The sequence below is a fragment of the Microtus oregoni genome, unplaced genomic scaffold, assembly GCF_018167655.1.
Source record: "Microtus oregoni isolate MIOR12 unplaced genomic scaffold, Mior012 000023F_ref0000262, whole genome shotgun sequence".
Lineage (NCBI taxonomy): Eukaryota > Metazoa > Chordata > Mammalia > Rodentia > Cricetidae > Microtus > Microtus oregoni.
In genome coordinates this window covers 8,163,574-8,175,952 of record NW_024543082.1, presented here as the reverse complement: position 1 = coordinate 8,175,952, position 12,379 = coordinate 8,163,574, and the positions used below count along the sequence as shown (strand labels likewise).

At 40.9% G+C, this 12,379-nt stretch overlaps 1 protein-coding gene across 1 annotated transcript in view; it reads left to right on the top strand.

Annotated features, from left to right (window-relative positions):
* The window catches only part of Impg2 (interphotoreceptor matrix proteoglycan 2), a 63,128-nt gene that overhangs the window by 32,084 nt on the left and 18,665 nt on the right, over positions 1-12,379 (top strand). The window contains exons 9-11 of the mRNA XM_041673486.1: positions 673-731; positions 2,768-2,788; positions 12,031-12,275. Of these exons, the coding sequence (XP_041529420.1) occupies positions 673-731; positions 2,768-2,788; positions 12,031-12,275 (325 nt within the window). The remainder of the gene's footprint in view (positions 1-672; positions 732-2,767; positions 2,789-12,030; positions 12,276-12,379) is intronic.

Here is a 12,379-nt window from a genome sequence, read left to right as displayed (position 1 = left end):
GCTGAGCTTGTATGGACAGATGTGGCTGCATTTTAAAGACTTGGTATAGAAACCAGCTCTCACGGATGTGACACTCATGTATTGATACTTTAGCCAGCGGAGTTATCTGGGCACTGCTTCTTCATCTATTATGTGACGACCAGTCTGTCGGGGATAACTCGGGCCTTGTAGACTTTTGTTGACTGCTGAGTGTATTTCTAGTTTTCTTGTGATGTGGGGACAGGAAGCAGACTCTCAGACACATTCACACTCAGAGAAAACAGACACTTGACTCTGCCAGGGTGCCTGCTGGGGCCAGATTTCCAGTTGGAATAATAACATTTAAAAATGCTGTTATACAAATACTATTATAGCTTCTTTTGAAATGGATGTTTTTTTTCTTAATGTTTCACACAAAGGAGGAAAATGTTGCTTTAACTAATAAGACGTGTGCTTTTTTAGGTTACAAAAATAAAATCAAGGCACACTCAAGTCATGAAAGCTAAAATGAAAAAGAGATGATGATAATATTGCAGTAAACATCATTTTCTAACATTCTAACCTTCGATCTATGTGGATGAGCTCCGATAATTGTCAGACACAAGCATCCTTTTTCTTCTGTTCTTCAAAGCGTTGAAATATTCTTTCGCATAGTCTACATAGTTATCTTCTTTATATTTGTGTTCTGAACAGGTTGGAAACGCATTCACAGGGTTGCCAGGATACAAGGACATGCGTGTTCTTGAATTCAGGTAATGAGATGTACTCTAATAACGCGAGTGTGCCGTGTTGCTCTTTGTCTGAATGGACTAGCCTGGTGTGCCCCACACAGATTCTAACAGCACGTGAATGGAGTGCTGCAATAATGTTACTTCTGGTGAATTAATTAACACTAGTTTTGTGCAAGTGAAACTGAGTTAATGACAGTCAAAGTAATGTATCCATGGAGATGTAGCTCCGTCTGAGGCTGGACTATAGTAAGAACCTAGGCTTTGTTTAGACTAGCTATGCAGCTCTCATTAGGCACTGGACCCTGGAGTCAGACTAGAAGTGACTTCAGGCTTTCTCTGAAGCTTCTCAGTGTTGTAGTGAGGTAACTGTCAATTCTCAGGGCAGACACTTCCAACCCTCCTTTTCTGGAGGGACAAACAGGTTAAAGGAATCAACTAGCCTACTGTGGACTAGCAGCTCTCACCTGAGGGTGGAGGAGGGACTTTGAAATGAAGTAGCTCATATTCCAGGGCTTTCTCTTTACCTCCACATGAGAGTCTTCTATTTGGGAGCTGGGCAATTGCTTTTGCCTGGATGTTGGATACGGGGACACAAGTTGGGGCTGTGCTTCATGTTCTCAGCAGTACTTGCACTGGCAGTAATCACAGCAAGTATTTGTGTAGCACTAATAGTGTGCCTATGTGTGTGTGTGTGTATGCACGCGCGTGTTTCTCTCTCTCTCTCTCTCTCTCTCTCTCTCTCTCTCTCTCTCTCTCTCTGTGTGTGTGTGTGTGTGTGTGTGTGTGTGTATGGTGCCCAGTTTCCTTCTGTAAAGAAACCAGAACAGAGAAAATTGAAATCACTAACCCAAGGGCACATAACTACCTAGTTCAGGGAGGCAATGCCTGCTGCACTATCTACTTGACCTTATGCCACAACAGCCCTTCCAGCTGAGCACTGCAGCACCTCCACATGGCCAGAATGAAGATCACACTCATATGATAGCCTGTGGCACACATGACCTCTAGAGTCATTTTGTCTAGCTTGTCTGCCGGGAATGCTGCCTGTGCACCTTGGGCTGATGGTTCTGAGTGGAGTACTTGATCTCAACTTTTCCTCTGAATAAAATAAATTCACCTATGAGTACCACTTTAAAAATGCTTCTGCAATACTTTGGGGGAAATTAACGATGTCTTTGTTCTTTAGTCTCTTCACATGCAAGGTGGATATTAGCAGTCCTTAATGAATCTTAATGAGGATTAAGTGAACTAATTTTTGAAAAGTGCTTAGCACAGTTTTAGGTGTAGGAGATGTTCTATTTTTTTTAAATTTTTGTTATTTTGTGTATATGGGTGTTTTACCTGCATGTAACTATATGATGCATGTGTACAGCCCCCACCCCCAGAGGCTAGAAGAGGATATAGGATCCCCAGGGACTAGAGTTACAGCATGTGAGCTGCCAAGTGGGTGCTGGGGATCCAATATGGGTCCTCTGGAAGAGCAGCCAGTACTCTTCCAGAACTGCTAAGCATCTTTACAGAACAAGATCATCTGTTTGATGCCTGTTTTATAAAATAAACAAAGACTAAACACCATGCAATGTACCGGAGGCTAGCTGGTCAGACCTTTACCAATGGTCTTAGTACAAGTGCTCTTAACTACGGAGCCATCTCTCCAGCCTGCCAGTCTTGATTTTAATACCAGCAATTGAAATCTTCTGATGATCTGCCAGTAAGTTGATTTACAGAGATGAATCACACACTTAAGAAGTATTTTTAGCGTAAGTTAAAAAAAAAAAAACTGTAAAATCCTTGGCTTTAAGATGACTTCTTTTTTTCTTCACCTTCATTTCCTTTTGTTTTTTGAGACACCATCTTTCTATGTAGGCCTGACTGTCCTAGAACTTAGCATGTAGACCAACAGGCTAGCCTCAAGCTCCCTTTCTGTTTTAACTTCTAGCACAGTGTAGATCTGATTTGGTTACGTATTTTCCTTAAGAAGACATTTCAAATAACAATGAATGATGTGACAGTTACAAAGATAATTGAACTCTAACCGATACTTTTGTTATTTCCAGGTCTCCTCAGGAAAATGGCAGGTAAAAGTCCCTGGTATTTTTGGTATTTCTGTGTTGTCCACTGTTAGTATCTAGTGCTAGGGCACAGAAGAGCACAGCTCAGGTCTCCGGTCTCTCCTAGTCTCATTGTGCTACTCCTTATAGGCCAGAAGTGGGCAAGCTACAAAGAGCCATGATAAACATTTTAACCTTTGAAGGCCATAGAGTCCCAATTGCAACTTCTCATGCCATAGACACAGGAGATGCATTGTTAACTAAAGAGGACAGCTGTTCCCCAGTGAAGCTTTATTTGGTCACTGTCTGTGGTGGTACACACCCATAATCTTAGTTCTTAGACCCGAGGCAGGCTGATTGCCAGTTCAAAACCAGCCTGGGTTGCATAGTGAAATTCTCTGTCCACAAAAAACAAACTTGCCAAGACAAAAATCATTTTTTCAAAAAATAATTTAATTGATTTTTATTTTATGAACGGTGATTGATGTTTTGCCTGTATGTATATCTATGTGAGGGTGTCACATCCTCTGGAACTGGAGTTACAGACAGTTATAAGCTGCCTGCCATGTGGGTTCTGGGGAATTGAATCTGGGTCCTCTGGAAGAGCAGCCAATGTTCTTAACTGCTGAGCCATCTCTCCAGCCCAATGAAAACCATTTTATGAACACTGAAATGAGAGTTCCAGAGACATTAGGCTGAAGTTCACTCATAGGCTAGGACTGAGAGCTGACTGACTATTTTAAATAAGTTAATTTAAAATAAGAATAAAACACATTAGCAAACACACTTTCAAGTCCTCTGTGCCATTCAATCAAATGAACTTTAAGGTGCATTTGATGAAGGTGGTATCATTGAACTTGATGATAGCTTATTTGTAAAGATAGTTGTTCTTGAAATCTTAGGAAGCACAATGAAAAGACACAATCAGTCACCCCTTTTTTGAAAGTTACTGGTTTTGTCCATGGATTCTTAATTTACTTCTCTTAAAAGTCTGGTAACTACAAATGGAGTCCGTGAAGCAAATTCGTGGCTAACTATAACAGTGTTCAGCGATTACAGAAAAGTTTCTTCATTGCAGTCGGCTCGGCATCTTTGGCTTCCATACCTGTGTATCTGTGTATTCAGATACTGCTTATGAAAACACTATAGAGCAGAAATCAAAAACAAAGATATTGTAGTGAATGTATATAGGCCTTTTTGGGTTGTCATTATGCCCCAGATAGCATTTACATTGAGAAGCATTGTAGAGAGGATTTAAAATATTGGTTCTCAATCTAACCTACAGGGGTCACAAACCGGATATTTACATTATGGTTCATAGCAGTAGCAAGACTACAGTTATGAAGCAGCAATGAAATAATTTTATGGTTAGAGTCACTACAACATGAGGAGTTGTATTAAAAGGTTGCATTAGGAAGCTTGAGGACCACTGTTTTTAATTTTTTAAACAGTTTTTTTTAAATTTTACATACCAATCCCAATTTCCCCTTCCTCTCCTCCTACCTGTCTCCCCACCTTCTTTCTCACCCTATCTACTCCTTGGAGAGGGTAGGACCTCCCATGGGCAGTCAACAAAGTCTGTCATATTACTTGAGGCAGGAACAAGGTCCTTCCCTTTGTATCTAGGATGAACAGGTATCCCTTCATAGGGAATGGGCTCCAAAAAGCCAGTTCATGCACCAGGGATAAGTCACATGTCCACTGCCAGTGACCCCCAAAATTTCCCAAGCTACACAACTGTCACCTACATTCAGAGGGCCTAGTTTGGTCCCCAGCTGTCAGCACGAAGTCAGTGAGCTCCCACTAGCATGGGTGAGCTGTTTCTGTGGGTTTCCCCATCACAGTCTTGACCCCTCTGCTCACATTATCACTCCTACCTCTCTCTGACTGGACTCTAGGGAGCTTTGTATCAGCTTCCATCAGTTACTGGATGAAGGTTCTATGATGACAATTAAGGTCATCAATCTGATTAGAGGGGAAGGCCAATTCAGGTACCCTCTCCACTATTGCTTAGATTCTTTTTTTTCTTTTTACTAATTTTATGGAGCCCTACATTTTTCTTTGCTCCCCTCCTTCTCTACCCTCCCCTTCAACCCTCTCCCATGGTCCCCATGCTCCAAATTTACTCAGGAGATCTTGTCCTTTTCTACTTGCCATGTAGATTAGATCCCTGTATGTCTCTCTTAGGGTCCTCATTGTTGTCTAAGTTCTCTGGGATTGTGAATTGTAGGCTAGTTTTCTTTTATTTATGTCTAAAAGCCACTTATGAGTCAGTATATATGATCTTTGTCTTTCTGGGTCTTGGTTACCTCACTTGATATGATGTTTTCTAGATCCATCCATTTGCCTGCAAATTTCAAGGTGTCATTATTTGTTTCTGCTGTGTAGTACTCCATTGTGTAAATGTACCACATTTTCCTTATCCTTTCTTTGGTCGAGTGGCGTTTAGGTTGTTTCCAGGTTCTGGCTATGTCAAACAAAGCTGATATGAACATAGTTGAGCACATGTCCTTGTGGTACGATTGAACATCCTTTGCATATATACCTAAAACTGGTACTGTAGGGTCTTGAGAAAGATTGTTTCCTAATTTTCTGAGAAATTGCCATACTGATATCCAAAGGGGCCGTACCAGCTTGCACTCCCACTAGCAATGCAGAAATGTTCCCTTTACCCCACAACCTTTCCAGCATAAGTTGTCATCAGTGTTTTTGGTTTGGCCATTCTTTCAGGTGTCAGATGGAATCTCAGAGTTGTTTTGATTTGTATTTCTCTGATGACTAAGGATGTTGAACATTTCCTTAAACGTCTTTCAGCCATTTTAGATTCCTCTGTTGCAAGTTCTCTGTTTAGATGTGTACTCCATTATTTTATTGGATGATTTGTTCTTTTGATGACCAATTTCTTGAGTTCTTTGTATATTTTGGAGATCAGACTTATGTCAGATGTGGGGTTAGTGAAGATCTTTTCCCATTCTGTAAGCTGTTGTTTTGTCTTGTTGACCATATCCTTTGCTTTACAGAAGCTTTTCAGTTTCAGGAGGTCCCATTTGTTAATTGTTTCTCTCAGTGTCTGTGCTACTGGGGTATTTAGGAAGTGGTCTCCTGTGCCAATGCATTCAAGTGTACTTCCCACCTTCTCTTCTGTAAGGTTCAATGTAGCTGGCTTTATGTTGAGATCGTTGATCCATTTGGACTTGAGTTTTGTACATGGTAATAGATATGGATCTATTTTTATTTTTCTACATACAGTTATGCCACATTGCTTAGAGTCTTAACCGGGGTCATCCCTGTGGATTCCTGAGACTTTTCCTAGTGCCAGGTTTCTTGCTAACCTGAAGTAAGTCGAAAGATGCATGCAGTGTGTGTTCCACTGCATTTAAGGTGATTGAATATTGTGGAATTTGGTGTGCATGGAATGAGGGAGGTCACTGCAACCAATCTCAATAAACATCTAGGATTGACACCTTGGTTTGAAAAGGTCTTTCTGATCTCATTTACATTATTAAAACAAGTATTTATGAAATGCTTTGTTATTGGGCAAACACCACGCATAGAGAGATGAATAGTTTTTGAGTTTTGTCTTTTAGGAATGTGTAGGGTGATAATCCTTTTTTCCTTAAAATGTTATCATCTTAGTACCCTGTAGAATAGTAAAATGAGGATTTGTATTTGTATCTTTTGGCTAGTGAGGACATTTTGTTTTAGAGAGACCCTTTCTAGAAGAGAAACATTACTAGAGAGGCATTGTCTGAATCTCCCTGAAATACCCTACGCTTATTAAAATTGAGTGATGATAAGTAAAATGTGCATAGCAAAATAACCGATCGGGGTATCTGGGGTGAGAGAATAAGGGCGAATCTTTCCTCCATATGATTGACACCTAACTGATGGGTGCCAGGGTGATTCACACTGAAATGCACCTCAGGTTACTGGGTGTGGGCCCAGCACAGCTTTCTTCGATCAGAAATGTTCTGTCTACCTCTCTTGTGGACTTCCTTGGCATCTTGAAATTTTAAAAAATTTCCTTCATCCAGAGCAGTCTTTGCACTTTATGGCTTGCCAAAATGCAGCTTTCCTGGGTCACAGTGAAGTTCTTGGCTTTGAGAATACATGGTTTCTTGGTATTGCAAGTATTTCTTTGAGCTCTTGTTCCAAGACAAAAACATGATAATAAATTAGAGTATCGTTCTGGGTCATTTTATCTTTCTTAATGAATTTGTCTTTACTAGAGAAGGTATGTTATAGAAGACATATTCTCTTTAGATGAGCAAGGCAAATACTGGGAGGCAAAATGATACTTTGTCAGCAAAGAACAAGGTTGGTAATCTAACGCAGACATCCCGATTTGCATAGACTTCTCATCCAAGAACATTTCTCATGATCTTCTCTCCTTCATGTTTAAAAGCCATGCAAGGCGCATGCTAGCCTGTCAGTAAATAAGTGCTTGACTTTCCTGGCCCAGTATTTCACATAATGAGGAAGCCATTGGAGTTCTGTTAGGCACAGCCTCATCTTCTTCCTCTTCCTCCCCCTACTCTTTTTCCTCTCCCCTTCCTCCTTTTCTTAATTTTTGCCATTGTTTCCTGTCATAGAGTCATGCTAACACCACAAGAAAGTATAATATGTTGTATGGATACTTTGAGGAGGAGCCCAACTTTCTGAATATACAGATGTGATTTATCCCACCAGGCTCTCAAAGAATGTGGCATTGAGTTGTGGGTGACCCAGAAACAATGTCTCTAAATGAGTACTGAACACAAATGTACAAAGAAAATAGACATACTCTTCAGGGCAAAAGTTGTTCTTTTTGTATTTCGGGACAGAAAATATTTCTAAATATATCTAAATATTAAAGATGAAGTACCCTTTAAGTGGCAAAACTTAAAATGTTCTGATCTGTTTATATTAGTGATAGCATCCATCACTTTGTCATTACTTTTGGAAGTATTTATTGAGATACCATGAGCTAGGCATTGTTCTGGATGCTTGGAATGCATTATTCTGATGTTTGGAATAACAACTGTGTCTGTCCAGATGGTGGGAGAGATAGAACATGACCCATGTTGTCAGTGTGAGAAAGAAACTCCCCCAGGAGGTGCCAGTTAAGCTGAAGCATAAAAGGCATAGGAAGGTGAAGGAGGCATGCGCACGTCTGTTCATGAGTATAAAGGATGAATGGACTGGGGGAAATAAACGGGCATGCAAAGATCTGAGGATTGGTGTGTGGCTGGACATCAAAAGACCAGAGGTTTCCAAAGAGAAATGGGGAGTGTGGCATGGTAAGTTTGAACGAGAAGGCATCCTCTTATTGTTTTATGCCTTGAAATCATCATATAGTTCCTTTCCTTAAAGAGAAAGATCGAAAATGACTCACAGATTAACCTTTTAGCCTAAAACATTGAAAGGCTTTGATTGCTTGAGGAGTTGAGGACATGCCCTTCACATGTCATAACGGCTTTCAGTCATGTTCACCCTCTTCCCCTCTTTTGTCCCCCTCATATTCCCACTAGTGCCCTTTCTCTACTCAACGCTATCTAACTAGCTCCCCTGCTACCTTGATGCCTCTTCTATTTGGAATGTGGCTGAGGGTCTGTTTACTGGAGTATCAGTTTTTAAGCACTTTTTAAGCACTCAAAATCACCCTTTAGAATAGGATGCTTGTCAGATCTGGGAGGAAATCAATATTGAAAGGATCCAGAATTTCTTTTTCTCAATGTAATCAATTATGTATGTTAACAGGCAGGGTGGGGAGGAAGGTTGGAGAGGTCTGGCTGCTTACAGGCATCCTCTATAGACTAGGGTATCATCTGCACTGTGTTCATCAGGACAGGCCCGGACTAGACAGTACTTACAGGCATCCTCTATAGACTAGGGTATCATCTGCACTGTGTTCATCAGGACAGGCCTGGACTAGACAGTACTTACAGGCATCCTCTATAGACTAGGGTATCATCTGCACTGTGTTCATCAGGACAGGCCTGAACTAGACAGTACTTACAGGCATCCTCTATAGACTAGGGTATCATCATCTGCACTGTGTTCATCAGGACAGGCCCAGACTAAACAGTACTTACAGGAAGGAAAGGAAGACTTCTAAAGACCACTGCATGCTCCCTAAACCACAAAAGACAATTCTTTTCAATCGATCTTTTTCAAATGGGGAATGCACCCACCAACTGTGCGAGTTTTGCATTGTCTAGCTCATGTATTCCTTCCCCATAGGAAAACCCATGAGAAGTTACAATCAAAAGTCTCTTTCATAAGCTCAAACTCAGAGGAAGTTGGGTGATGCGAATGACCACTATCATCAAACCAGGGCAGTTTGTTATATTTGTTTCTAACCTATGGGGATACCTTTAAAGAAGCCCCAGTCCACTGGTGCCCATGTGAAAGTACAGCTCTCACCTCTAAGGGGATAGGATTGATAATTCTGGAGTCAAATGTGAGTGGCTGTGTCCTAGAAACACAGACTCCATGTTACACAAGTTCCATGTTCTGATGCGGTAAAGATTTCAAGGAGTTTTATAGTAACAGGATAAACAGTAACAGACGCTCTTTTAAATACAGTGAGAGAAACATGGACAGATGGGCACAGAAAAGCAGGAAATGTCAGCTGTAGGCCTTAGATGGCATCTGATGGCCATCTTAGCCTTTCAGTGGTGGAAACCAGGGGTCTGTTTGCACAATCTGAGGAATTTACCTCCTAGTCACAAAGATGTTAGGTCACACAAAGAGGAGGCTAGTACATGTCTATGAATAGGACTAAAGATGACCCAAGATAATTTGCCTCTAGTCTTGCAATATTCCAAACTTTCCCATCATTGAAGTCCTAATCAGTTAATCAGCCTTCCTGAAGGTTCAGTAAAGATGACATTCATTCAAGAAACTTCATTTCATGTCTAGATTTCTGCTTATGTAATAGACACGGGGCAGCTCTCAGTATGAGTTGCCAAGATGAATATTGGCACTGGAAACTTAAGAGGAGAGAGAGGCAGTCACAATAACAAAATCTTTTTACAAGCACATGAAAGTTGTAATCGAGTAGGTACCCGTTCAATTATGGATGATATACTCACACACATATGATATACTCATGCATATATCGACATCTGTGCACACAAATATTTAATTTCCTGGGAAGATGCGGTCTGTTTTTGTGTTTTGAGTTGGTAATCACTTGCTGCCATGGAATGTCTGAAATAGATATATTCCATTACACATCTGGCTTGAGTGCTGTTTTTGTTCTTGGCCCTGGAGGTATCCTGTGTACCAGATGTGCAAGCTGTGTGAAGAGGCAAGCTGGGGGCAGTGTGGTAGTGACGGACACAGAGATGCCTTCATAATGACTCTGTCAGGTGATTGCTTGGAGTGGAAGCGGAAGCCTGGCCTCACCACATCTTCCCTGCAAAATTCCAAGGAGCCTTTTGCCTTCTCTTCCAACTTTATTATTGTTTCCTTAACAATATTCTGAAAATATAAAACCTTGAATAAGCTTTTGTGAAAACTAACTGAGGTAAAGGCCTGTTGAGAGCACATAAAAGCTATTAGCGTTTAGTTGTGGAGATGCCTGAGTGGGTGGGTGACTGACTGTCCAGGAGACACGTTCCCATCGGCTCCCAACTTTATCTTCTCATGTTATTTCTTCAAATGGCTAAGGAAATGCAAATCAACACACCAGCTACTGCTTGTTTGTTCTCCCTCCTTTATCCCACCTCCTTTTCACTTGCTTGTACAAAGGGTCCGTGAAAAAGCTTACTTTGGAAATAGTTGTTTGCTAGCACTTCCTGTTGTTCCATTCCATTCGTCAATGAAGGAATCATCGAAAGAAAAAAAGATAAAAGAGAAAAATCAAAAAACCCATAAGGATTTCTAAGTTAGAAATAGAATTAATAAGCGTCAGAGTGTTGTAAACAGGTCAAAGAAAACATCATGTGATAACACATTTTTCAGTTTTGCCTTAAATTTATTGAACTCTAAATTCTCTTGCCCATCACTCAGAAGTAGGTCTCCTGAAAGATTCACATAGCTGTCATTTCAGAAAATATCCTAGCCTGCTCTCTGTCTGCCTGTCTGTCTATCATCTATCATTTTTCTATATTAGAAAAACAAGTTGCTTTCTTTTCAAAAACATTTAACTTTTTACCTAAAAGTCTGAAATTTTTTTCTCCTCAATAAATATCTGTGGTTTAGTACCTAACTTTTCTAATAGCAATAATAAGAAAATATGAGAAAACTTTTATTCTTTTGGGGAGGAGTTAGAAGGTATGTGTGTATATGAGCATGCACACATCCATGTGTGCATGTGCATACATGCATACCATACAATGTGAACAGAGGTTAGGGTCAACTTGTGGGGGTTGGTTCTCTTCTTCACACTATTGTGGGTCCAGGGATTGAACTCAGGTCATCAGGCTTGGTGGCAAACTCCATCATTGTCTAAGTCATCTGAACAGACCAGTATATCTTTTCTAACAGAAGTATAAATTGTAACGAATCTTGATGCAAGAAATATCTCCCAGAGAAGAGAAGAGATAATACATTCTAGAGCCATATATAAAGTGACTATGCCTGGGAACATAGGTTTCGGTTGCATCAAAATCCATGTGCCAACGTGAGAGTACTTTCATGAACTTTTCATGGTATTAGAGCAAAGAAAGTCCTAAGTCAGCATAGTTTTAAAATACAGTGGTGGAGATATCAGGGAGGTGGGTCATGATAAAGTGGAGAAATCTCTCTTGTAGACCTCTAATATTATCTTAGTTTTGGGGTTGTTGGGAGCTGGGGCTCTGTTTGCACACTCTGAAGTATTTATCTAATAGTAACACAGGTGCTAGGTCACCCACAGAGGTGGGCAGTAAATGGCTATTACTTTGGCTCTGGCCTTGCAACATCCCAGCCTCTCCACACCACTGAAGTTCTGATTAGTTTGGCAGCCTCGACAGTTAGATTTTCTCCCCAGGAACTGTTGCTCACATAGAGGAGGAAGGAGTAAGGGAATTATTGAAAAGAAGGGAGTTGGCTTTGAAAGAAAGGGAAATGGTTCAAAATGTGGGGCATGAAGAGCCTCTGATGCTGTGGTAGGGTTAACTCTGTGGCTTCTTTAGAATTCTTGTCCTGGTATTGGAGCTATGGCCCTCCACTCTCTGGGGAGGGGAAGAGGTGCCACGTTTTGATAGAATCCCCTTCTTGACCTAATGCTGTCTCTAGACCCAAAGCTGCTTTCTTGTGATGTTTTAGCTGAACCTAATCTGTTCCCCTATCATCCATAGTGGGATTGACGTTCTCTATGAGGCTACCTTCAATGGTGAGGCCATCAGCAATACCACCTGGGACCTCATAAGCCTTCACTCCAACAAGGTGGAAAACCATGGCCTTGTCGAGCTGGATGATAAGCCCACTGCTGTTTACACAATTAGCAACTTCAGAGAGTATATTGCTGAGACACTGCACCAAAACTTTCTGATGGGAAATTCCTCTTTGAATCCAGATCCCAAGTCTCTCCAGGTTGTCAATGGTGAGTTGAATATCACTCCTGACAGCCGTATGTAATTTCCCTCCTTTTCCGATATCGTCTGGTGAAGATTCACCTCACTAATATATATGGTTCTACTTTCTTAG